The sequence below is a fragment of the Xenopus tropicalis genome, chromosome 4, assembly GCF_000004195.4.
Source record: "Xenopus tropicalis strain Nigerian chromosome 4, UCB_Xtro_10.0, whole genome shotgun sequence".
Lineage (NCBI taxonomy): Eukaryota > Metazoa > Chordata > Amphibia > Anura > Pipidae > Xenopus > Xenopus tropicalis.
The window spans coordinates 127,300,258-127,327,915 of record NC_030680.2 but is presented as its reverse complement, the minus strand read 5'-3'; the positions used below and the strand labels follow the sequence as shown (position 1 = coordinate 127,327,915).

At 40.7% G+C, this 27,658-nt stretch overlaps 1 protein-coding gene across 1 annotated transcript; it reads right to left on the bottom strand.

Annotated features, from left to right (window-relative positions):
• Positions 1 to 35: 35 nt before the first annotated feature.
• Positions 36 to 26,379, bottom strand: dcaf1 (DDB1 and CUL4 associated factor 1). The gene is made up of 24 exons (XM_002935620.4): positions 26,037 to 26,379; positions 20,963 to 21,074; positions 19,777 to 19,853; positions 19,045 to 19,118; positions 18,691 to 18,804; positions 17,725 to 17,862; positions 16,866 to 17,333; positions 16,004 to 16,105; positions 15,730 to 15,888; positions 15,275 to 15,454; positions 14,519 to 14,728; positions 13,542 to 13,711; positions 13,160 to 13,284; positions 11,709 to 12,966; positions 11,400 to 11,598; positions 10,609 to 10,691; positions 10,418 to 10,502; positions 8,698 to 8,931; positions 7,593 to 7,686; positions 6,265 to 6,369; positions 6,105 to 6,178; positions 5,670 to 5,771; positions 5,312 to 5,588; positions 36 to 1,116 (listed from the first exon to the last, which is right to left on the bottom strand). The coding sequence occupies exons 2-24, from the start codon at positions 21,070 to 21,072 to the stop codon at positions 1,058 to 1,060; spliced, it is 4,497 nt and encodes a 1,498-aa protein (XP_002935666.2). The 5' UTR covers positions 21,073 to 21,074; positions 26,037 to 26,379; the 3' UTR covers positions 36 to 1,057.
• Between the last annotated feature and the right edge of the window lie 1,279 nt (positions 26,380 to 27,658).

Genomic DNA, 27,658 nt, shown 5'->3' with positions numbered 1-27,658 from the left:
TATATTTTCCACATACATGAATAAAGGAGACCTGGTGAAATTATTTGGTTTTATTTTTTAAATAAATACACTTTACATGAAAGAAATGTTTGTTTCTGATTTGTCTCACACACATCCAATGTAAAAGCAATGTTGTGGGGGGAGGGGGGGGGGCTTGGGATGCAAGGAGAATCCTTGCTGCCAATGAATAATAGCATCTGTTCTGAAGCAGCCTTGTGGGACTGGGCTTTCCTGAGCTCCCTGAGGAGTAGTCTTCAAGCCCTGTATCTATTGAGGCAGCAGTGCTTAGAAAGGAAAAAAAACCAAAACATTCTGACGCTGCCAAGTTAATACAAATAATGGCAGCTTAAAGCAGGTTCAACCATATGTCCATTAAAGGAAATTTCTGGTTCCATGTGGTTGGACACACAAAGGCAATTGAATGCTGTAGAAATCACACAGGTGGCCGAGGCGCCACATCTCTTACCATTGGTATAGAAAAACCAATCATTAAAGGTCATCCAGACTGTGGGGCCGTGAACAAAAAAAAAAAAACCCATAGCCTATGCAATATATTACAATTTTATCATAAAAATACTTTCCAGGCCAAAGTTAAGAAAACGGATTTCCTCTCCTCCCTTTAAATACATCTTTATAAAAAAACTGAAAACAAGATGCACTGTAAAAAAAAAAAAAAGAAAAATTCTCATTGCTCTTCCTCAGGAGTAAGCGACCCAGCAGACTTTTTTTTTGGTCTTTTTTTAATCTTCAGTTTTATATAAAACTAATTTTTAAAGAGCTTTTTTATTATACAAAAGAAAGAGTCCATCTTGGTTGGATCTTGTGGGGGGGAGGAGCTACAAAAGAGATGGCTGGCAATGCAGCAGCAGCAGCACCCCCCCTCTCCCGAAAAATGCCTGCAGTGTGAAGACAACCTGTTTCTACCCATGTAGCAACCTCTAAAGCTCACCCTTACTAGTACCTGCTCCGCCTAGAACTCAGCGGAGCTCCGCCCCTTTTGCTGTGTCTCCAGTAGGAGGACTGACCCTGTGTCCAAGTGACCAAGACGCCGAAATCTTTACTCGTTTAGCGCTAACATAATGTCATCTTCCAAGTCGGAATTGTCTGAACTGTCGGCTGTGGAGAGAGAAGGAAAAGCCACTGTTGGTACGGACCAATGAAACACTAACAGGGAAGCAGGGTGGCAGCAGCAATAATGTAGCAATACATGAGATGGCAGTGCAAATACAGAAATGCAATTAGATATTAGAAGTGTTTCCTGTAAAGGAGGATAAACTAAAAACTGAAATTTTTAGTATTATTGGGCTGCTTGGGGCTCTCCTAACAACCAGGGAAGACAGGACAGCCCTCTGCTTGGCTGGCACAGGTAGTGACCTGCTCAACCCTGTAGTAGTTCAGTTTTAAAGGAACAGTAACACCAAAAAATGAAAGTGTATAAAAGTAACTAAAATATAATGTGCTGCTGCCCTACACTGGTAAAAGTTGTGTGTTTACTTCAGAAAGTCTACTATAATTTATATAAATAAGCTGCTATGTAGCCATGGAGGTAGCCATTCAAAGGAGAAAAGGCACAGGCACATAGCAGATAAAACACTATTGTATTCTACAGAACTTATCTGTTATCTGCTATGTAACCTGTGCCTTTTCTCCTTTTTTCCAGCTTGAATGGCTGCCCCCATGGCTACACAGCAGCTTATTATATAAATTATAGTAGTGTTACTGTAGCAAACACACCAGTTTTACCAGTGCAGGGCAACAGTGCATTATATCTTTATTACTTTAAAGCTCTTTAATTTTTTGGTGTTACTGTTCCTTTAACAAAGGAAACACTGCACATGATTTCTCAGGGATGTGTATATCTATTTTTTACATATAATAAGCAGTTCTGCTTGAAGCAAGTGTTTGTTTGCTACACTCAAGCTATCCCGCAGCCAGGTATTTGGCGCCATTCCAAGGGCAAAGGCATTCGTCACTTGCTCCCCCTACTGTGCTTCACTGTACAGAAATGAATAAACTGTAAAGGTGCCCATACACGTGAAGATTTGCTCACTTGGCGAGGTCAACAAGCGAGCGGATCTTCACCAGATATCCCCACCTATGGGAGGGCGATATCGGGGAACATGTAGGCTAATTCGATCGTTTGGCCCTGGGGCCAAACAATCAAATTATATGGCAACAATGGGGCAGTCGGTTCAGGGACTGCATCAATGAGCCGATGTGGTCCCCGATCAGACTGAATATTTTAACCTGCCCGATCGATATCTGGCCAATTTCAGGTCAGATATCGGTTGGGTATGGCCGTTGTTTCTGCCCGTTGTTTCTGCCCCTACACGGGCCGATAATCTGCTGAATCGGTCCAAGGGACCGATATCGGCAACTACAATCGGCCCGTGTATGGGGAACTTAAGGAAGAATGGAACTAAATAATTTACTTTCCTTTAACAGTGACTCCACAAATTCTCCCTAGGGTTAGGTTTATAATCCACTACCAACGCTTCTTAAAGCTTCATGTGCCTGAACTTGGAGCCATTGCATCAGCCCGGTGCAGGTACATGAACCTGATTTTATCTCAAACAGTTCAGCGCTGAAATCCACTCTGTGCGCATTGGATTGTTGATGTGATCCTCGCAAAGGGAGCATCTTTCTGTAGATGGAACACCATGGGTGGCAAAAAGCTGCCCCTAGTAAGTTTAAGAGGTGAATCTCTGCTTTTAAAGTGAAAATTTATCTTTTTATTGTAAGCAGGAGATGCAATCACAGGGCGTGAGGGGGAGCTGTATCAGGCCTGCGCCCTCAGGACCAGAAGTGCCCCATTAGCAGTATTTGTTAGCAAACCATCCCATTTTGGCATCAGGTGCTTTGTATACTGTAGCTAACACCCCCTCAATCAGGTTAAATTGAGCTTTTATCCTCCATCTGGGAAGGTGTTGCTTGAAGGAGCTGCAGGAACTCAAGAAAGATCTAATATTAGGGTTACTGGCTGGGCCACGTGAGGATCTTATATAATAATTAGGCATTGGCTGTGTGACAGTTACGATTGTGACTACTTTAGTAATGAATAACATTGCCCTTTGCTTTTCAAATTGTTTAGCTTTTCTTTTCCTTTGTAGTAGTGCTCCTATTATAAGCCGCATAGCAAAGCCTCACACCTTGCCACATCAAGAGACTTTTATTTAACTAATTTAGCTGGATTTTATTGGCCTGTTGTCTGGATAGCATTTATGTTGTTAGTGTCTGTTAACATTTGTAGTTCTCAATAGAGTTTTTTGCTATGCGGTCTACAATCTTTACTTAATGCATTTTAATAACTCTTATGGTTGGCCTTGGGAGCACCAGATGGTGGTGGGGGGGGGGGAGGAGATCTCTGATGTAATTCTGCAATGGGGTCTCAATGGGGTTTATACGCAATGAGATCTCTAGGGAATGATTGTGGGACTAATCTTGAGTTTAGTGTGTCTATTACTAGTTCCCTTTCCCTTGTTTTATGGTTGCTGGAATGCTCCTGAAACAGAGGTTATTCCTCATGGACCTGTCTTTAACACCTGCCACATTGCTTTCTAACCAGCAGTTCTTAATTTTAGCTATTTTTATGATTTCTATGAACTAGGTTGTTGTGGGCTGCAACGAGTTCAGATAGTTTGCTCTCTGATCAAAATATTCACCTATATCTGTTTTCAGTTCTGAGGACAGTGGCTAGTCGCCTGCAATAAATCTTCGTTACCGCTGGCGACTAATTTCCCTGTAATGCCATCCCACCGACAAGAATGTAAATCGCCAATGGGATGGCATACGTGTCGCTTTGGTTTTCCGAAGCCGCCTCGCAAGGACGATTTACATTCTGGCATTTAAAGGAGGTCACCCGTATTAGCGAAGATTTATCGCAGGAGACTACTCTACATGTGTGCCACTGCCCTGAGACTGCACTGGATAAGTATTGTTGTAAATCTAACGGAAAAGAAGTCAGTATATCTTTAAGGGGGAAGACACATTGAACTATTAGTAGCAGCTACTTTTTTCACAGCTACAAAACTCTAGAAAATACCCAGCCCTAGACTATAATGATAATTGCCTCTGCTAAAACACACGTAGAGCCAATTAACAGTAAATGACCAGCATTGTCTATTTTAGCAGCTGCTACTAGTAGCTCACTGTGACTTCAACCTAAACAGATGGATTTCATTGTGCTCTGGTTCAGTGCCTGGGAGGCTGCAAGTTTTAGATTACTGTGCTGTAGAGAGGGCAACTTGCGGCATGCAGCTCTGAGCTTAAGAGGCTGCCCTTTTCCATTTTCTCACCAAGGTTTTGGGTATATTCAGGTGCCCTTGGCTGAAATTCTCGTGTAACACTTTTAAAACTGGGTGTCACGCTATAAATCAACCAGGGCTGTAATGAGCAGAAATTGTGCTTCCACTCCATTAGTTGGTCAATCTGCTCCCTCCCCCCCAACAAGGTCTATTCGGTGCCACAATATATTAATAGGAGACACCTGCAACATGCCCCCAGATCAAACACATCTCAGCCACTTATTTAACGGTGTTCTCAACTAGGCAGGTTACCTAAATCTGTCAGAAATTGGGCCCAGGGGAAGTGTTCATTACAAAGTGTTTATCTCTTCAGAGACGGGGCTTGCTGGAAACAGATGTACAGGCAGGCCAGGGCACAGGACTTATACTGGGCTCCCTTAAGAATCAGGTGTTGTCCTAAGTTTGCTTAAAATTCTGGAAAATGGCATGGCCATCTTCTAAATTTTTAGCCCAAAGCAGCTTTATATTTTCTCATCAACCAAGAGACTGTTCTTCCTGTATGGGGCTCTAAGACTGAGCATATAAAAACACTTGCCTTTCAGTTCAACAATACAGGTGTGCTATGCACAAACACAGTTATCCTTACATGCATTACATGGCATTTTCTACCACTTTGATGTAATTGCACCTTATTTCGTAAAGTGTTGCACTTGGACATGCCAGGGCAGTAGAGCCTTTGGACTTTGCACACCACAGTTCCTGCCATATTCAGATTCTGCTTTTAATGGGGACTACTAGTAAGTCTACTAGTAAGTCTTCAAGGTTCTTAGTGACCCAAAGCAGTCAAGAAAAAGAGATTTTAGTGTTACAGTGCAAAACTTTATAATATTCAACAGGGAGCAACACTAAATCCACTTTTTATCTTCTCATCCTCACTCCTTCAAAGCATAATATTTCTACTACAGTGCACAACAGACAGCTTGATTGCAACAGTTGTTTCTCCTAAGATCCCTCTGCCCAAAGCCTTCGGAAACTACTATTTTTGTGGTTTATTAAGCATTACTCACAGTCTCCGAGTATTAGTTCCACTTCAGGATCAATATCAGAGTCTTCATCATGACCATCTTCATCACCCTCATCACCATCATCCCCATCATCTTCATCATCTTCAAGCAAATTTGCAAGCTCTTCATCATCAGAAGGTGAAAAGTCATTCTCTCCATCCTCGCCTGCTTGCTCACCAGTTTCCTCTTCTTCCTCCAGCTCTGCATCCAGTAAGGGACCCAAGTCATCAGAATCATCATCGTCATCATCATCTTCCTCATCTTCTTGTTCCTCTTCCTCCTTTAAACACACATGGAAGTTAGTTAAAACTGAAACATTTCTTATAATCCTAACAGCTTTATACAAGGGGCCTCAGTTCACCTGATCTTCCTCTTCATCCTCATCCTCTGCAAGTCGTTGCCTCCCAACCTCATAGAGACGGCAGACTGTGTCCATATTTAGAGCATCCATTGTACCTTGATTCTGAGCAGAAGTATAGGTTAGTTTAAGAACTGTGAGAATAATTAAGCATAAAACAATATCCAGAGACAACCAATTTTTAGCATTATAAGGACAGAGGTATACAAAATAAACCTAGAGCTGCTCTTCATTATTAAGGGTTTTGCATAATTACAAATGTTTGTGTCCCGCATTTATCTTGATTAGAATTAAAACTGCTGTATGCCAGGGTAACTTGCTCTAGAAATTAGGTGGTGATTGGGATTTCAAAATAGAACAGGAGCCAAAGACGATAAATAAAAAGTATAAAAAAGCATATTAATTCACAGTCAGTCAGCACAATTAGTCTTTAGTTACCTCAATAACAGCTAGATAGCAGTCTTTTGTGTCTGTGCACAGATCAAATATATTGCGCTTTACATCAATGGTGGCTGCAGAGACAAAAGTCATTTGCAGTTATTTAAACAGTGACTAAATCCCACTAAATACAAAATACCATGTGGATATAAAGGCTCACCTATTGGTTTATAATCGGTTGCATTAAAGGTTCGGAAGGAAGAACCAAATGGACTCTTCATCCTTTCCTCTAGTAGGTCATCCTCATCATCTGCCTGAAGCATGGCTGAAAGATCAGGAAAAAAAGGGGATCTGTATAACTGACAGATAAATGTGTTACTTATACCCATATGTAATAAAAGTCACTAAGTTTTCCAAGTAGCAGTAACCAATGGCAACCAATGAAATGTTTTCTTTTAAACACATGACTAATAAAGTCTACCTGATTGGTTGCTATGGTTATTGCTACTGGGCAAACTTAGTGTCTTTTATTGCATAACTCCCCTAGTCCTTTAGCAGCACAACAATGATGGTCTAATGTAACTTTTCAATATAGCATGACTTTAGGGCAGTGACAGACTGGGAGATTACCCCAGTCAAGATTTGCCGCAGCGCAACTAATCTCCCTGTCTGTCACTGCCCTTAAAGGGCACCTATCGGGGCTAATTTGTTTCCCCCCAACTGGAGTGCAGAACCTGTTAGCACTTATCTCTGGTGGTGCAAACAGTACTATTTTCTTTTGCACAAAAACAGTGGTAGGGTGTGCTTTGTTGCCTACATCGGAGGGGGCACCCGGTGTGGGCCCCCATATCTTGTCACATCCATGCACATAATGAACAATTTGGACATTAAGCCTTATTGGCATGCTTGTGTGCCAACATGACCACTTACACCAGGAGCTCACTCCTGGCCCAGATGACATAGCGCTCACAATCACCTTTCTTGGTCTCGCTCTCTATTTATTGTCTTGTGGTCAAAGTATAAATGCAACCCCTCCCTCACCTTGTTCTACTGTAATAAATGATGGGGCTTGGAGTCCCTCTGCTTTCCACAGTGGGTGGTGCAAAGATTCTCTGGAAAGCAGAGAGACTAAGCCCCAGGATCCATTTACTTTGGTTATCGAAAATCTAGATCAGGGATCCCCAACCTTTCTTATGTGTGAGCCACAGTCAAATGGAGAGCAACACAAGCATCATAAAAGTTCATGGAGGTGCCAAATAAGGGCTAAGATTGGCTATTAGGCTGCCTCTATGCACACTATCAGCTTACAGGGGCTTTATTTGGTAGGAAATCTTGTTTTTATTCAACCAAAACTTGCCCCCAAGTCAGGAATTCAAAAATAACTACCTGGTTTGGGGGCACTGAGAGCAACATCCAAGGGATTAGTGAGCAATATGTTGCCCCCGAGCCACTGGTTGGGGGATCAATGATACTAATTATGGACAGTATTCTAAAGTGTCATTGCAAAATATAAAGGGAACATCTATACATTAATTAGAATATACATACCTCCATACATAACAGTTCCAGTGTTATTGAACACAACACGACACTGGTCCAGAGCCGGCACAGTATGCAAAAGGTGAAAGGTTCGAAGGTCCCACTGAGCATTATATAAGGAAAAGGGCTTTAAACAGAGTGTAAAAATCTCATAGTAGGTCATATGTCACCCATCAGTTATTCCATTTTTTAAGATTGAATAATTAAAGTTTTGTGTCAACCCCAATTGTGTCAACCCCAAAAATAACTTTTGCCTAAAAAAAAAAAAAACAACGAACACTTAATTCTAAGCAACTTTGCAATATACATTCATTACATATTTGTAATGGTTTTTTTTAGTTATTTGTATATATAACTGCTATTAAAAGCAGTGTTTGTCTGTCCTTTCTATTCTCTGCCCTGGCATTTGAAACAATGTAACACAAGGAGGCAGACTGACAGACCTGTATTGCTGGAGAAGCCTGGTACTTGCAACATTGTTTAAAAAGTAACAACCAGGAATTTAGCAAATGCTGCTTTCTACAGCAATTACATTTACAAATAACTTTTAAAGCACTAATAATTTTAAATAAATTCATACTGCTTAGAATTATGTTTTCATTTATTAAGCAAAAAATTATTTTTGGGGTTGACATGTCCTTTAAGATATCAGTCTGGTGCAAGGATGTTTAACATGCAGCCCTCCACTTTTTGCAAATGGATAGTTTCCAGGCTCAAAAGCTGCAGTTCAGCATTAAGGGTAAATATAATCACAAACACTTCGCTCACTTACTTGGCTGCATGTTTTAAACAGCGTTATGTTAACAATATGTTGTAGAATACATTAGTAATATAGATGCACACTATTCGCAACACACATTACTAGTTTTGCCAGAGTTGCAATTTAAGATCAGTTTTAGGTGCACTTGAAAAATCCTTGTTCAGGATGTGCATTATTAAATGGTTAATGTGAATCCTATCCTCAAAAGACAATAGCCAAACTGCTCTATGTGTTACACACAGTTATTTGTTAATTAGCTTTAAAGCCGTAAGAAAATAGCAACCCAAGAAAACTAAACGCATTCATTTCTAAAGACTAATAAACTCCTTGTGCTCTCATGATTTAATAGGATACAATCTCTGTGTTCACAATGACTTCCAGGGCATTAGGGTGGAAGACACCACTTATGTTCATGTTGAACTTGTCAAATTTGTGTATGGCCTGGGCAGATCGCACATCCCACAAGACTCCATCATTCAGCACCAGGTCGTCAGTAGGATTGAAGGTAGCACAGTTGCGCTTGTAGTTATTTGCAAGATCTGAGTTGTACAGAGTCAGCAGCTTCTGCCCGGTCTGAATATCATAAATCTGCAGGATGGATAATTATTAAGTTAGAAACCTAGCATATGCTGTATTTTATCTGTAGGGGTAACTTTAAAACCTCCATAAAAGACTGCTTCATTAAACACGCCCTCAAGCTCTTAGCATTTAGGATGGCCGTCATGTTGTTAAAGGGGCTGTTCACCTTCAATGTCCCAATCTTATTAAACCATCAACAATGCTCGCATCATGTTAGAAAATCCGTTTTCCATTAAAAAAGGCCACAGTAAAAAATATTTTATACTGTTAAATCAGTCCTTTTTCTGTCTTTCTGATCAGTTTTCTGAAGGTATGGTAGTAGTCTATTTTAAACTTCCTTGATGCTTACATAATCATGTCCAGGCTTTGCTCTTTTTCCTATTTTTTTCCTATTGGACCAATTAATTGGTTGCTTGTGTACTCTAACCAGTTGCATAAACTGAAAAGGTCATTAGTTAATTTCTCCCTTGAAATTGCATATTCAAACAGACAACATTTCACAAATCTAAAATACTGTTAAATTAGATTTGTATCACTCTGCACAGGAAGTAGTGCCAGACTGACAGGAGACACAGCCAATAGGAGTTAAGCATGCTGCCAGTACTATGTGTGATTCTGAGACGAATCTCTCTTCAGCTGCACATTTCTGTTAACTATGTATATGACAAAGATAGTTCTGTTAACTATTAGATTTGTGAATGTTGTACAAAGGTGAAAAACCCCTTTAATGTACTAAATAATTTCATATACTATCCATAAATCAGAGCAGACTGGCAACTAAAGCTCCTGGGAGGTTTTTAGCTCACAACAGCCTTGGAGGCCTTAGTTGCTTATTTTATGGTTCTACAATAGTGAAATAGTCCAGGGCATTAGATAACGTTGTAATTCAAACTTAGGGGTTGATATAAGCTGGCCATCTACATGAGCCCACCATGTAATATGATAATAACCCAAGCAGTCAAATGAGCTTTTCTTCTCTTCTACATTGAACTCTACTATAACATTTGCTGTGAGCCGGTCGGCTCCTAACAATGCAATAATATACAGTCTTCTTCTGAATGTTTGGCTTCTCCTAGATTTTTACGTTTGAAAGGTTCAAAATCTGCCATAGAATATATGTTGTATTATATATGGTATATACACGTTATTCTGTATTCTGAATTACAAGTAGGCCATCTCCCATAGACTGCAGTTTAATTAAACAATTTACATTTTTAAAAATAATTTCCTTTTTCACTGTAGTAATAAAACAGTATTTGTACTTGATCACAAGTTCACAACTAAGATATAATGAATCCCTATTGGAGGCAAAATAATTCTTTTGTGTTTATTTAAAGCTAAATTTATTTTTCAGTAGACAAGGTAAGGAGATCTACATTACAGAAACTTATTTAAAAAAAACCCAGGTCCTAAATATTCTGGATAGGAGGTCCAATACCAGTACAACAAAGATTGGTTGAGAGCTAATTCCACAGCCAAAAAGGTAAATACTCACATGAGCCACATCTTCTTTTGTGCCAATGACACGATCCTGTGAAAGTTTGCTGAATTCAACATAATGATCCTCAGTAAATGAATGCCTAGAAATGAAAATGTAGTTGAGATTAAAAACTGCCCCTAAAGATGGTTGTGTTTTTAAACAGGAGCACTTTTTCTAAGGACTATTTGTTAACCTAGCAAACTCACTTCATTTCAAATACAGATTTCATGCTCCAAAGTGCTGAGAGAGGTTGGCTCCATGTGGCTGCAGTTAGAAGAAGAGACCCATCCTGTGAGAGAAGGACAGGAAAGGTTGACTGGGAGTTTAAAGGAGAACTAAAGCCTAATTAAAGAAGTAGGGCAGAAATATTGTACATTATGTTTCTGGCTTCTGCACCAGCGCGTGGCACCCACAGCCCTTTAGCAGGGAAGATCTGTGCCCCCAAAGATGCCCCCAGTAGCTCCCCATCTTCTTTGCTGATTCACTATACATGCTCTGTGCTGCTGTTAGTTACTGAGCTTAGGGGCTGATGCACAATATACTGTATATATAGAAAATAAATGTCATAATATAAGGCTGATTTAGAAAAGAATACATATAATTACTACATGGCAGCTCTGAAACCAGTGCAATTAGCATCACAATTTAATAATCAGCCCTGTATCATCAGCTTATATGACAGCTGAACCTCATTTTCTGCCTGATAATTTGCGACAAATCCTAAGCTTAGCTTCTCAACAGCTGCTAAGAGCATACGGAGCATGTGAGTGTCAAAGACACTTCCGAGTTAGGGAGCTCCTGTGACAAGTTTTAAAGTCTGGTCATGCTTCTATAGAGATGCTGAAACTTTAGGCTGTGCAATATATTCAGTATATAAAATATGGCATTTTTATCCATATTCATTTTTAGGTTTTAGTTCCCCTATAAAAGGAGAGACTGAAAAAGTGAGATGCAGGCCAGGCAAAGGCAGGGAGGTTATTAACTGAATGATGCTTACCCGAGATGGCTCCAAGTGTGTTATTGCAGAGATATGGCAATTGTAACTAGCTTCTTCCTGCCCACTAAACACGTTGTATAGTTTCAACTGCCCTGTGCACGTTCCCAACATCAGAAAGCGCTCACGTGCAGAGAATGCACAACAGGTGAAACCACTCTCATCTTCATTGGTTTCACGAAACACAGATATTGGACGGAACCTGCCAACAAGGAAGATAACATTAGACTCTAAAAGCATTTGTTCCAGGTTTCCCTTGAGTCTTCTCAAAACAAGAAATTCCAAACATAATTATGTGGTCCCCTACATTACCTGCTGAATATTAGATGTCGGTCAAAACAGCCCCCATCTACACCTCCATATTTGGGAAAGGCAGCACGTCGGGTTAATCTGGAAGTGCAGTTTGTAGGGGCTTGCCTGCGTTGTTTAGGCTCTGGGCACTGATGTGGAGTAAAGAGGGAGAAAGGGGGGCATATAGCAACTGGATTCTTGCAGCGTGCATGCTGTTCTCGCAGATACTCAGTCATAATGCTGTCCAGAGTGGGAGGAGACGGCACATGTCTTTCCATTTGCTTTCTGAAGGCAGGGCTTTGGCTATAGGCTCCATGATCTGATTTCTGCCGCAGAACACGCCCCCTCTTTCCATTACAAGGTGACTGCCGTTCTCGAGCAAAGCTGATACGCCCAATGAGTGGTGAGCCTGTGGATACTGGGGCAGGAGATGATAAAGGTGGTGGTAACTGAGGTCTTGAAGAAGGAGGGTGAGGGCACAGTGCTGTACTTGAAAGTCTAGCAGGGATCCGTGGTGTGCGTGGCAGAGAAACAGGTGAAGAAGTAGTGGGTGGTTGGGTAGCAGTGGCAGGCAGGTAGGTAGAAGAATGCAAAGCAGCAGTCATAGGTAGATCAGCCTCTCGCGTCAATGTGGCCACAGTTTCCTGCAATCCCTTGGATACCAGGTGATTCCGTATTAGTAGCAAGAGTTCTTTTTCAGGGAATGTAATACGAGATTGTGCTACTACATCTGCCTTTTGCAGGCGTGCAAGAGACACATCACTTCCCATTAGCAGTGGCTTCCCAGACACTCGCTCAATCAACTCGGCTGCATACTTGCAGAACCGCACATGCTCACTACGCTTGTCCTGGAGGATTGGCTCTTTCATCAGCTGCTGGATCTGGCTGCTGCTGAACAGGGGCAGCTTTGAAATAATTTGTCGAACTGAAGTGCTCCTGCTTAGGCCAACTAGTGCCTTGCAAGCCAAAGCCCTGATCTGATCGGCATCCGTGATGGGCATTTTAACAGACAGCAAAGACAAAAGAACTTTGATACCATTATTAGATTGGACAACATTCCACATCTTGGAAAGTGTAGGCTCTCCACGTCCGTGATGATGGAAGGTCGGACAAACAAGTCCCCTTCTTCGAGGTGTCCCAGAGACATACTTGCCAATGCTGGAGACTCGCGTTTCAGGAGCACAAACACAGTTGATGATAATCTGAAGGGCAGATTTCTGAATTTCTGCATCGTGTGTGAAAAACTCCCCCTCGGCCACACATAACACAATACTCATCCCTAAAGAAGATAAAACAAGGTGATGATAAAAGACAAAGGGTGGAGTTGGTGATAATTTATAAGAGATGAGTAGCATCAGAGAAAACAGGAGCCTGTATCACGTGGACACACACACACACACACATCTTGCAAGTAAAAAAAAACAAAAAAAACCAAAACAAAACGATAACATTCATTCACATTCATTTCCTACCTACGGTAGAGACAGTGGAACCCGCTTCATCCAGGACATCTACTGGTTCAGACAACTGAAGCTGAATCTTTGGTACCACAGTCAGAATGGCAAGAACATCCAAAGCATAGCGCACTGTATCATTCCTAGGAGATATAACAAATCTATGGTAAATGGTGAAAATGCTAGTGTTATACAATGATTTGAGGGAAGATGTGACAAAGCATGTAGTAACATTTAACAGCTTAAAGCAAAGAACGGACAATTGCAGCACAGCTCAAGGAAGAGAAGAATGGGTGAGACCATAAGCTTAGTGAACAAATCATTCAACTAACACTATTTACAATGATGTGGCTGGAGAGGGTCTGTATATGCCTTGTTTTAATTTTTCTTCTTTACCCACCTGGCATAATAAGTTTTCCAAGTACAGGCAATTGAAATAAGCTGTAAAAGGAGCTGGACGCAGGAGAGTTTTAGAAAAACCTCAGCAGGTTCCCAATACAACTGAGCTGGACCAAACTCTATGAGATACTCCATCATCTCTACAATCTGCTCACGTGTATAACTGCATGCCTGCAAGAAAGGGATAAGTAAAATCAGACTGATTTTTAATCATTATACAAATAGTTATTGAGGATTTAATTCACATATTCTTTTGAAGCCAGCGATTCTTGAATGCCAAAGCATGTAACATTTCCCTAATTTCACACAACCTGTCTCTTATTGCCTTGTATGTTATTGATAATAAAAACAACTTTTCACTCACTGTCCCTGCTGGTACTACCAGTACAAAAGTTTATTCCACCCTTAGTCTAAATGGTGTAATCTCTTTCCTTTTGAAAGGTATCTGCTGCTGGGCATCAAATATATGGCAGACAGACAAAAATACAAATAATATTACAAATTACAAAAAATTACAAAAGTACACATAATATTAAGGTTTGGGCTCAATATGTTACAATAAGAGGTCTTGTGACTTAGATTGTTTAAATAGGATTCTGCCAAATCCTGGAATGAGTGCATGCCTAGATATATGTATCTCTGATTAACAAGAATAAACAATGGTTTAGTTCCATGCAGCTTAATTACCAGCTGCAGAGATTCTATCTGAAATATTTAGCATATTTTGAAAAGGCTTGGTCTTAGTCTTAGAGAATAACCCATTTGTGAAACCACTTCAAAAATCTACTGTTTTTAGAGGGTTTAAACATTGTGCAGGCTGCACATCTTCAGCATTCTAAAACCAAGGAACATATAAATCCTGACAGGTATCTAAAGCTTTTTATAAAACACAGAAAAAAAAAACTACAAACGCTTGTGCCAAGAAATGTTTTTTATAAATGCAATCAGATGTCACTGTAACAGTCTTTGGAGCCTGACCTTGTAAGGTGGAGGTGGGTGTATGGGCAGCCCACCCTCAGTGCGCTGCAGTGCCTGTTTAACTTGTTCCACCTTAATGGCAAGATGAGCTTCGAAATATCTGCGCAATGCCATGCACGTATGCTTTCCTGTCTGGCGGCTTGCGAAGATCTCATCATCACTCAGCAGGGCGCCTTGATCTTCCAGGTTTAAGATTTCAAGGGTACTGATCTGAAAATAAGAGGTTAAAAAAAAAAAAATTGAGATATGAAATTGGTACAATTTTAATGTCAACTAAAGCTCTGCAATAAGTAACTTAATAACTTTACCTTGCATGAAGTACAATAATTGCAATTGAAATGATGGCTTTCCAATATCTACAGTCCTTTCATACTAGGTGCAAGCCCAGATGTTACCCAAGTGACATCAAGCATGTGTCATATGGAGGTACACCAAGCTAGACCTACTTATACAAAGAGCTCACAGCTCTACAGTGAATGTCAGAACCATTCACAACATTTGCCTTCAAAAATACATTAAAAAAAAAAAAAAGGATCCACTATTTTGGTATTCAGCAGAACTCAGAATCCTTTATGAAAGATTCGGCGAAATACCAAACCGAATCCTAATTTGCATATGCAAACTAAGGCACAGGAGGCATAAAAAGAACCTTGCATGAATTCGGCTTGGCCAGGACCATGGATTAGGCCGAATCTGAATCCTGCATTCATTGCATCCTCCCTAAATAAAAATTATTTAAATAACACTACACCTCACCAGGTTCACTAGCCTCCGTAGACCATCTTGACTGTCAAACAGCTCCAGGACAGCTCGGAAAGAGAAACAGATGGAAAAGAACATGGTGGCATGGCAGCAACCAGATGCATGTGAACACTCCATGAGCCAGAGTGTGTAATTTACTACATCCTTCAGCACCTTGTGTGGGTGCATGCATACCTAGGTGAAAGATAGGACACAGGATTACTTGGGCATGAAAGGGCATATAGCTAACAAAACAATGAAAAAAAAAAAAATGATATGAGGGAAGAGAAGCACAAAAAAGTTACAGAAGAATGCAAAAAGTGCTAACCAAAAAACTTTAAATAAACAAGCATTCCCACATTAAGTAATATATCATGGAGGTTGATAGTTTATTTTTGGGGGGGATATCCTCCATGATACAGACTGTCTTTGATCCCAGACCCAACCCAGTGCTGCCTAATGCTGCTTACTCTCTCCATTGCATCCTGGTTGTAAGACAGATAGTAAAGACACATGGACACTCCAGTAGCTGCCATGGAAGGACGTGGTATTTCCAGCAATTTCTGGACACCGCCATGAGCAACAAATTCAGCAGCAAACTTGTTGTGAAGAAGGAGAGAGGCCAAGTGCTATATTTGAAGAAAAGAAAAAAAAAAAAAGAGTTAATTGCGTGTGTTTGTGCGCAGATAGAGGAGCAAACACAGTAATAGTGAGAAGACATAAAAAAATGAATCTCCCACTGACCTTAAGAGCTTCAAAAGTAAGTAACACATCATTTGTACGCTTTAGGTCAATGTAATACATCATCAGCTCACGAGAACGCATTTGCATAAAGATGGGGAGTAACTGAAGGAGAGAAAAGATCATATATATCATATATTTATATACTTTTTCAAGTAACTAACTGTTTCTATCCCTTTAAAAAGTTGCAGAAACACTGCCATAGACAATACTGAGAACGGTCTCTGTTAAAACACACATAAAGACAATTATCAGTAAATTATCAGCATTGTCCATTTTTGTAGCTGCAACAAGTAGCTCTGTGTGTCTTTGCCCTAAGGTTTATAACAACAAAGAGAATGCAAGAGCCTTTGTTGTTTTCTCGTAAGATCAGCAGTTCCTGTAGAAAAAGTTTTTACCAAATTGTCCATTACATAATTCCAAGACATTTAACTAATAGAATTTAATGACACAAGCCCACTCAGGCAATGCACACTCTGTGAGCCCTAAGAGTATCTGCATTAATGAGATCACATGGTGGCTTTTTCTGCAGCAGAAAGATGCATTCTGCTCTTTTCTTTGCCATGATGACTATGATGATATTGGCAATGGCATTTATCAAGGTCTCTCATGGTGTAGTGCCCTTTGGAAGTGTCCACAAAAAGCCTAGCAACTAATCAGTTAAACTGGAGGTTGTAATTTCATTTTTGCATAGGCTTCAATAGAACACACAAATGTATTATTCTATGGGGTTGGTACATTGGTACTTTGTCAACACTGTACATATTATGATCATTGGCACGTAAAGGAATAACTATCCCATCTGAATTATGATACACCTTTAACACAAAGCTTTTTACACACACCATATACTTTTGTCTCTCACCTCCTGGTACTCCCCGAGAGGGGTGAGATACTGTAGGATCAGTCTCTGTTCAATGGCTGGAGTCAGAGGGCACAGGCTGTAATTGGTGCCAATGACCCATGGTGACATTTCTGACCAGCTGCTATTGGAAAGTTCACTTGATGCTCGTTCAGGCTCTGAAAAACTGAGTTTATGTTTCACCTTACGATGAGCCTCCGTATCTAACTTCTTTCTAGATGCAGGCCCTGTGCCCCCAGAGTTCACCATAACTCCATAACCTGGAGACGATTCTAAGCGAAAAGAAACAACCTCGTCATGTTTAGGCCCCGTATCCAGCGGGGTTTCTCCATAGTCCATGTCTACTGCCTCTTCATCTAATGGCAGCAGGGGTTCACTGAGAGGCCGGCGTGGGCTCTGTCGCTTCATTTCTTGTTTACAGGAAGCATCTTGAGACTGCAGCTCCCGCAGCCTGCTGAGAACCAGGGCAACCTGCAGGGAAAAATTTTAAATAATTTTTGGAGAAATTCAATCAGCAGCAGCTGGAAACAGTTCAATCATGCTGTGGTTCCCATACTAAAAGCAGAAACCATTGGTCAGACAAAAGGCCCCAGCAACTGCTGGATCTGCAACCAAGTAAATTTGCTTTCCAGGCACAAGTATTTTTAAAAATGATTTCCTTTTTCTCTGTAATAAAACAGTACCTTGTGCTTGATCACAACTAAGATATAATTAATCCTTATTGGAACAATACTATTGGGTTTAATTTTTTAGTAGACTTAAGGTATGGAGATCTAAATTACAGAACATTCTGGATAACAGGTCCCATACCAGAGAAAGCATTATATAGCATCAAAATACTGTATAACTATTTCTGCTATACCATCTGTGAGTTCTCATCCCGATAGTTGGCAGCAATGTCTTGGTTTTCCATGGCTCCCCCCAGCAACCCTGTAGCATAAGTCCGAAGTGGTTGTTCAGCTTCCCGTGCCCACTTGAATAGATTCTCGACAATCCCTTCCTAAAGTCACATAACAGACTAAAGTCAGCAACATTCTATAGAGGTAATAATAAATGAACACAAATAAAGGCAGCACCATAGTGAAATACTTAGCCTTATCTGTGTATGCAGATAAGCCAGAATACAATTTTTTGCCTAATAAAAGAAAACAAAATTCTAAGCAACTATATACATATACATTCATTACAAATTTGTCATTTGTATATATAACTGCTATTAAAAACAGTTTGCCTGTCTTTTTTCAATTGAAACAATGTAACACAAGGCAGCAGATTGACAGACTGATCTTGAGGGAGGAGACTGACCTTTGCAACATTGTTTAAAAAGTAACAACCGGGAGTTCAGCAAATGCTGTTTTCAATAGCAATTACATTTACAAATAACTTTTAAGGCACTGAAAATGTTTAATAAATTCATAATGGAAAGTTGCTTAGAATTAGATTTTCAAAAGCCAATGCAGACAGGAAGAGCTCAACAGAAAGGTGAACTCGGTGTGCACAACAGTGCATACACATAATTTGCCTTCGCAATATAATAAAAACATATCTTACTGGGAGTGCATCACTTTGTAAAGTGTCATAAATCGGCAACACTAGCAAAATACATGCCATTAGATTTAAAGGTCCAAAAATACTACCCTGCTCTAATTTAAAGGGGTAGTTCACATTTAAATTAACTTTTAGTATGATAAAGACAGATGTATACTGAGCAGTCAATTATGGAAATATGTTTTTGCTCAGATGCTCTCCAGTTTGGAAGTTTAGAGTCTATTTGGTTGCTAAGGTCCAATTATGGATGCAAGTGTCCTTTTACACACAGTACTCTTACCTTCTCCTGGAAGACAACAGCTGTCTCCAGTCCTGGCATGATATCTAGGAGCAGACGGCACGCTGCAGTGTTTAATGGGGGCTCTCTACTTGTCATGACATAGGCATTAACCAGCTAGCAAAAGAAAAAAAAAAAAATAGGTGTGAGGGATCTAATTTGGCCACGCAAGGAAAATTTCCAAAGACTGAATTATGTTATGCTAGAATCAGAATTATGCTGTTCTCAATCTACTAGAGTGTTAATTAACAGTTTCACTATAATCCACCCAGTTGCCCAACTCCTGCAAGTGGAGCTGCAACATCCCACAGTCCTTTGCATACTAGAACCACATGCCAGTAATATAGTGACACCTACTGCATTCATGAAGTCGTCATTCTTAAAAAGGATTCGCAGCAGATGTCCAAGCATACATTCTGGGTTTGCACGACCTGCAGTACAAAATATCATATACATTTGCATAATTAAAAGACACAAAATGCGGAATTTCATATGCCATTAATAATGATTCATTTTCTCAACTGGTTAGATTTTACTCCTAAATAAAAGCTGAAGTTTTACTTTTCTAAAACTGTATGCAAAACAAGAGTATCTTCAGACTTTTTACTGGGGGGTGCCTAACATTTTCGCACCCCCAGTGAAATAGGCTTTAGATGTCCGTTTAATACAAGATTACTCAAACCACTTTCACTGAACGTAACTAAAATTATAAGTAGCTAAAAGCGTACATCAGTGGCCAAAAGCATTAATCACTGGCCAGTCTAGTCTGCTTTAAACATGAAATGTGGATTATGGCCAAAAAGTAAAAAACAGACCAAAACACAGTAAGAAAATTGCCTCCAACAATATTTATTTGGAAACACAAATCTAAACATCTGGAAGTGTCCCAGATGTTTTATGTGACAAAATTCACATAATTTTAAGGATTCGGATCAGCCAATTTGGCCAAATCCCACTAAAAAAGGCCGAATCCCGAACCAAATTCTGGATTTGTTGCATCCCTAGTATAGACAGGCTGCATCAACCAGAACTAGATTGTCATCTGAAATTGTAGGTATCACATTTTTCTAATTTAAACCAGCCATTTACCTGGGTGTCTGTCATCAAAAGGATCAGGGTCCCCTTTGCGATATTCTTCTGTCTCCTTCTCAATCAGCTCAGACATCCTAAAATCAAAGAATATCATAAAACAGCCCCCCAAACCTTGAATGCTCTTTGAACACACACTCCATTAAAAAAAAACTCAACACATTTGTGACTCAAGGGATGTAATCTCGCTGATGGCTGTCCCAGGATGAAGAAGAAACTGACCTCTCACTGACAGTTAGGTAAAATCATGCTGGTGTAAACGGACTTTAGGAGTATGTATGTATGTATGTATGTATATCTTTATTTATAAAGTGCTACTTATGTACGCAGTGCTATACAGAAGAATACATTAATACAAACAGGGGATTATTAAGATAATAATAGATAAATACAAAGTACAACAATAAATAAAGATGGATATAACATAAATACAGTTGCAATAAGTTAAGAGTCAAAGATACAAGAGGATGGAGGTCCCTGCCCCGTAGAGCTTACAAACTAAATGTCAATAATTTTGTGTGTTTACGCTTGGCTTCCGAATGACTTTTTCTAACTATAATCCATACCTCTGTTCAATATTAAGTTTTACAGACATATCTTTCTTTCTAAGTCATCTAATAGCTGGAAAAATAATGAAGTAGGGAATCGGATACCACACACAATGTACCACAATTCTCAGCTCACTCTAACCCCATTGGGAGACAGGCCACTGGTCAGACTGTAGCACCATGAGCTTTCAGGTGGCAAGATGCACAAATGGACAGGCTGTGCACATAGGATGCAGCACTGCTTGGAATAAATGAGTAGTTTACTATAATAAAATTAGCTATGGCAAATACAAGGTAAGTTGGCACATTTTAGCTGCTCATTTCGCTGCTTTCAGTCCATATCGGCAGCTTATCTGCCCATGTATGGGGCACTTCAACAGGCTTACCCGACCCATATCTGGCCAAAATTGGGGAAGGTTTAAAAATCTCATTGAAGCGATCACTGCATTAGCTTGTTAAAGCTGTGCTCGCTCCAACCTATATCCCTGTCATTGTGATCTGATCTCAAGGTGGGCATATTGGGCGACGTCATCAAGTACATGGATCTTTCAATGTATGAAAAGCGCTACCTTTGCTTTTCCTAGCTATGACACTAATGAGCATTCAGCAGCACTGCCAGACTAACACAGCATACTCACCTAGTTAAAACGGGTACCATATCGTGCCCACTTCCATGTCCACTCTCCCACTGTTCCAGCATGGTAGTGAGTTCTGACTTTGAGTCAACGTGTGTCCCACTTGAAGTCATGTCTGAAACACATGAAAAAATTACAACTCACTATGACTGATTGCATCACATTCTCCAAATCCTTAGGATATTCTATACACATTTGTCACATCTAATCACTTATGTAGAACCCCTTAAATAGGCAATTTGCTGTGACATCGAAAATAGGATGTCAAATCACCATATATTTTAAACTATTTGAACTTATGCAAAGCATAAGCATATCCAATTTACATGATTATTTTTTATCCAATAGATTTCAGTATCAGTTTAAGTAGCAAAACACATGTGCATAACCTCAAATACTATAATATGGTAGTGTCAATCAGATATCACTATTACAGGTATGGGATACTATAACCAGAAGCCCAATATCCAGAAAGTTCTGAATTACGGAAAGCCTGTTTTCCCATAGACTCACTTTTAATCAAATAATTTAGATTTTTAAAATCGATTTCCTTTTTCTCTGTAATAATAAAACAGTGCTTTGTATTTGATCCCAACTAAAATATAATTAATCTTTACTGGATGCTAAATAATCCTATTGTGTTTAATGTTTTATTGATTTTTTAGTAGACTTAAGGTATGAAGATCCAAATTACACAAAGATCCCTTATCCGAAATACCCTTGGTTCCGAGCATTCTGCATAACGGGCCCTATACCTGTACAAGCTCATCAGTAAGTAAAAAGCAATGGAGCATGAAGCCAACACAACTTGTACTAGTGGGTATTTGCAAAGGCTGAAAATGAAATACAATATGAAAACTAGTCCCTGACATCCCAGTTATATGAAATGACAATGGATAACTCCCCTTTCTTCTTGTGTCTGGGACTGTATTGCCAGAAATGAATGACAGAATTCATGTCAGAATCCCTTTAAAACGGAATATATTTGTATGCCTCATACAACATACATAGCACTGCCTCAACACCAGAAACAAGAGATAGAACAGGGGGCATGGATATGTAAATTGTGCCATATATATCCCTTTAGCCAGCTATGCTTCCAGAACTGCTGCATAGTACAAGACAGGCATAGTGTAGAGCCATCCAGGCCAACTATATTGTTGGAATACAAGCTTTAACTTGTTGAAAATGTCAGTGGTCCAAAGCACATGGAATCTACAAAAAAAATCAACCCAGACCCCAGAGACCCCTATGAGTACATACTGGCACAAGATTCCCATAAAGAAGTTACTGTTAATGTTTTTTTGGGGGAGTGAATGCAATTCTTTTAAGAGTAAAACAAATGTTGCTTTCTCTACATGCCCCCCCCCCCATCTCCCAAACAGCTGCTGTGTGAACGTAAAGCACAAATTGTTTTGAATCATATATCCTGTTGCCAATCACTACTCCAGAGAAAGTGTCAGCAGTTTAACAGTGTCAGGAGTATTTTTAAACACGGGCTCTCAATGCACAGCACATACAGTGACTAGTCACATAAATATGGCTTCTCTCTCTAGATTGCAAAATAATTAACAGCAGCTTAAAGGATATGTAAGACTTTTATTCTAAAATAACTAAAAAAAGTGCCCCCACAATGACATACCTTTCTACCTACATTTAGTCTAATGTCTTTTCTAACATAGAAGCTGAAGACTGCAGCTTAGACCAGCCCCTTTAGGGGCGTGAAGCTCCACCCCTTTAGTATTCCAGCATAATAAAGGGGGCAGAGTGTGAAGCTAAATAAGGAGGTTACTCATCTGAGCTGCGGTTTCAAGCTTCGGTGTTAGAAAAGACATACGTAATGTAAGGAGAGAGGTATTTCAATCTGGGGCTGTTTTAGGTTTTTTTTTTTAAACAAAAAGTTGCATTATTCTTTAATATAAGCACATATAAGCACAATATAACACACCTATTAAATCTAGTTAATATACATTAATATGCTGCATTTCCGATTCCCCCTATTATTAGTAAATGGATTTTGTGCACAAGGCACTTAATAATAAGAGCAATTTAATACGGTAGTAAAAAAATCTCACAGCCAATAGCCATACCATGATCAGTCTGTTTATAGGTGTTTTTAAAGCTACACATAACATTTTTACGTTATGAAGGTGAAAATGTAATTCTAAGCTCTTCCGTGGGTGTTAAATGTACATTGGTTTTAAAGGTATTTGTAAATATAATTGCAACTGAAATCAGCATTTTCTGAAGTCCCTTCAAGGGATGCATTGAATCCACTATTTTCGTATTTGGCCGAACCCTGAATCCTTGGTTCAGAGTGGAATGTCCTGGTGTGAAGAGGCAGATGATTAGATAATGGCAGGTAAAGCTGGCCATATACAGCCTGATTAAAGACTGTGGCTGAAAATTGGACACATATGTATTGGGTATGTTAGAAAATCCCACTGGGTAAGAGGACCAGGCTGATGTGCAAATGAGGCACCATAGGCCTGCAGTATGATCAGATCATTGGCTTGGGAGAAAGACAATCTCATAAGCAAAATTTTGCTGACCAGTTGAGTACTTATGTTTAAATACTTCTCAGTAAGCTGTTCAGGATACCCGCTCTTCTAAGCTATTAAAAGACTTCCAGTGCCAACATGGCCAAATTAAATCTACCAATTAAAGGGGAACTAAAGACTGGTTAAAGAGAGAGCTCCCCTAAGCACATTTTGAGAAAACTCAGACTCCTTAAAGGAGAAGGAAAGGCAAAAACTAAGTAAGCTTTATCAGCAAGGTCTATGTAAATACAGCCATAAGCACTCACAGAAAAGCTGCACTGAGTCCTCTATCAAAAGAAACACAGGATTTCTTGTCTTCATTTGTGTATACATGTACTTTGGTATCTGACTTCCTCTCTCAGAAAAATTCATCATTCCTGGGAGTCTTCACAGCTCTCTCCCTTCTCCTGCTACCCAAGCAGCCAAACGGAGGGAGTTTCTAGGGCTCTTTACTCGGTACGGTAATGCTTTTTTCAGAATAAATATATTGTTATAGGTGGCACTAATGTGGTGAATGTATTGGCAGTAAAATGCCAAAATGACTTTCCTTCTCCTTTAAAGTAGCACTAAAGCCAAACTTAAGAAATAGGCTAGAAATGTTATGCATTTTTTTCACGGCAACCACAGCCCTTTAGTATGGAAGATCTGTGCCCCCAAAGATGCCCCCAGTAGCCCCCCCATCTTCTTTTCTGCCGATTCCCTGCACATGTTCTGTGCTGCTTTCATTTACTGAGCTTAGGGGCCCACTCACTATATACTGTATATATAGAATATAAATGATAAGTAATTCATTCAGATTCACATAACATGGAAGCTCTGAAACCAGTGCAATTAGCATCAGGATTTTATCATCAGCCCTGTAGCATCAGTTTATATGACAGGCCAGTCTCATTTTCTGCTTGATAATTTGTGACAACCCCTAATCTTGGCTTCTCAGAGGCCACTGAGCATGTGCACTATCCCAGACAGAATCCAAGATGGGGAGCTCCCGTGACAACTGTAAAGACCTGTATCATTACAACTATAGAGATGCTGAAAGTTTTAGCTAGTGCAGTCAGTTTATTATATAAAATGCATTTCTAGCCTTATTCATTTTTAGGGTTTAGTTGTCCTTTAAATGCTCCCTTTCTGGTCTTGCACCAGTGTTCTGATAGATGTTGCATATACTGTTCATCACACAAACTGCATCCTTGAGTTTTTTAGTTGTATATTATAGAGAGTATTGTGTCCCTGTCAAATCATTAATAGGCTCATCATACCAGCCCTTAGGGTAAGGCCCCACAGACAATCCGTCAGTAGGCTTGAAAACTATTCTAACTGTGCCTGCACCCAGAAGCACTGCATCTGCCTGTGTGACACAGACTGACAATCCAGCTCGTGGGTGCTCAGGGTGCATTAGCCCAAGGAAACCACACTGCCCCCCCCCCCTCCAAAGCAAAGTGGAGTGAAATGGCTGTTGAGTTTGAAAGAGTGCTGCGCTGTTCTCATACTGTTGCTGAGCTACAATCCTCATAAGCAGCTAAGCCCACAATAACTTTTGTTAAATTACAGCACCTGGCATCCCTAGAAGTCATTCAAAAACATAACTCATTCATTATAAAAGCCACAAGTTAAGGATTTCCCTTCTTCACCATTATTATTCGGAACCAGCAATATCAAAATGTATCCTTGCCATCTGCCCGACTACATTTTACCAACATGCCCCAGGGAGCTGCAGGTCACAACAGCAGATGGACATCCCCATCTACATATCTTCATACCTGGATTGTTTACCTTTCTAGCTTTTCCCAGCACCATTGCTTTTCATCTTACTGGCTTGTCTATTCAAAGCCCACCTATGCCCAGAGAAGGAACTAGAGATCAAGTGGCCCCCATGTAAATAAAAAAATGAATGGAGTTCATAGCTGCCCTGCCGATGAGTCTTCCATGGTTGACTCCGACTGTCAGGATCCCTTAGGTGGGATGCAAGTTACAGGTCACCAAATGCCAGAGGGCTTCTGGCTGCAGTACAGTGTAAGGTTCCTTAACCTATAAGTCAGAACAAAAATGGGATCCCCAAACTCAAAAATGGCCTTGTCACAATAGCAAAGAGTTAATAAATGGGATGTAAACCCAAATAGACAATGTTTCTTAAGGAAAGAAATTGCAATTCTAAGCAACAAATCATACAGACATTTAAATACTTCTATCAGTTGCCATAGAAACCTGCAACTGTCTGTTCCTTTTTGCGCTACTGTTAGCGATTGTTAAACCAATGTAGCAGAAGTTAGTTACAGAACATGTGTATGTAGCTGCTTACAGTGACAGTCTAACGTTCGAAACTCCCTTCTATACTTGGGCCTCCTGAGGGAAAAAGTTTCCCCACACAGGACCGGCCGTGCTGCCAGCCCCGTTAGCTGTCACTGTCACCACTTGGCGCCCGAGCAGTTCCCCGCACAGACCCGGCGGCTGCCGCTGCCCCACTCCTGCTGCACCTCAGCCCCCGCGTCAGGCCTCCCCTCTCTGATAAGGCATGTATCCGCCAAATATCCACTTACTTCTGTAACCGGTATGTCGGTTGTTCTCCCCGACTCTGTACCAGTCGGTGTCCCGAGTCCTTCTCACTCGCGTCCTGCACTCAGGGTCCCTTTCTTTGTCCTTCCGTGCCCGTCCCTCTCGGCCTCTCCCTCGTTTCGCTCCTTGCTTCCCTGCAGCGCTGTCCCCCACTCCGGCCCCTACGTTTCGCCTCCTGTCCCTGGCTCTCACGTTCTCCCCTCACTACAGCCGCTTGGGCGGCGCTCACTTTACACGTCACCACCTTGCGCGCTCGCTTTTCCCTCTTCTACAGAGCGGAGTGGCATTATGGGTAGTGTAGTTTACAAAGAAACTACGGCGGCCAGTTTAGGACGTTCTACGACGAGCAAAAACAGCGCCAACATATCTTATTAGCTCCACCCCCTCACGCCTCTCTCCAAGGTCTCCCCTTTATGACTTTCCCTTCGCTGGTTCGTCTCCCCAGCGCCCCCGCCCTCATACAGCTGTCACATTTTCTCTTTTTCTGCCTGTCAGGCTTTCTCATTGCCACAATACACCTCTTGTCTCTTCCTTCTACCGCACACGAACTTACTCCCTACTCCCTAAAATTTCAAACAACCCTTTGAGACTTGGGGTCACTATGGCATTAATTGTTGGGGCCACTGTATCAAAAAGCGATTGGTAGGGGCGTCTTTACTAATATTGGTACCACTGTGTCATCTCTTGTTGGGACTTAGTAGGCCTGGGCTGGCAATCTGTGGGTTCAGGCAAATGCCAGAGGGGCTGCTGTAAGGTGCCATAGACAGTCACTATTTATTGGGCTGGGGGGGGCTGTTTGGGTCTCTGTGTACATGAAATGCCGGGGGCTACTTTGGGGCTAATGCATAATATGCAGGGGCTTTTCAGTCCCTAGTGCAGCCCTGGGGAAGTCACCCTCCTCTTCACGCTGTTTTTTTTAGTTGGGGGGGCCGTATTGCTAGCGCAGAGAGCGCAATAGAACTCTGCACTAGATGAGACAGAATTTCTTCTTATCAGGGCCGCCGCTCCTTATAAGCAGAGTACTCAGTCTGCATAGGGCACCAACTCCCAGGGGGGCACCATCCCAGCTGTTCAAAAAAACATTTCTATATATTATAACATACCCCCCAACACTGTCCCGCCGGTTTTTATAGCGCATCCCGCTGTCCCAGATAGTTTAATCAATCTATGGGGGCACTTACTATGGGGGCATTGTCTATGGGGGCACTGTGTGTGGGGCCCCTATAGTAGGTGTTTTTTTTTATTATTTTATTTTTACTTCCGTAATATTTGGGGGAGGGGGCACAAAAGTACATTTCTGCTTAGTGACCCATTTGGCCAGCAGCGGCCCTGCTTCTTATAAATCAAATTTCCAGTAATTACCAGGAGGCTTATTGCCACCCCCCGCGTTTCACCTGAGGTGAGTTTTTCCACTCTGCTCAATGCAGTTGCACCCCTGATAGTATGTGATTGGGGCCACTGCTTTATGACTGCATAATATGTAATTGGGGTGAAATAGGGTTGCCACCTGGGGTCATTAAAGAAATGGTTCACTGTAAAAATGAAACTCGGTAAGTAGGCTTTGCAAAATAAAAAAATATTTTCAATATAGTTAACCAAAAATGTG

Excerpts from the sequence above, each read along its gene's own strand:
- dcaf1 (XM_002935620.4), bottom strand. The coding sequence starts at position 21,072 with ATGACTTCAAGTGGGACACACGTTGACTCAAAGTCAGAACTCACTACC. Across the intron at positions 15,889-16,003 it reads TTACTTTTGAAGCTCTTAAG|CACTTGGCCTCTCTCCTTCT; the intron begins GTCAGTGGGAGA and ends CTTCAAATATAG. Across the intron at positions 13,285-13,541 it reads TGGAAAACTTATTATGCCAG|GAATGATACAGTGCGCTATG; the intron begins GTGGGTAAAGAA and ends TATATCTCCTAG.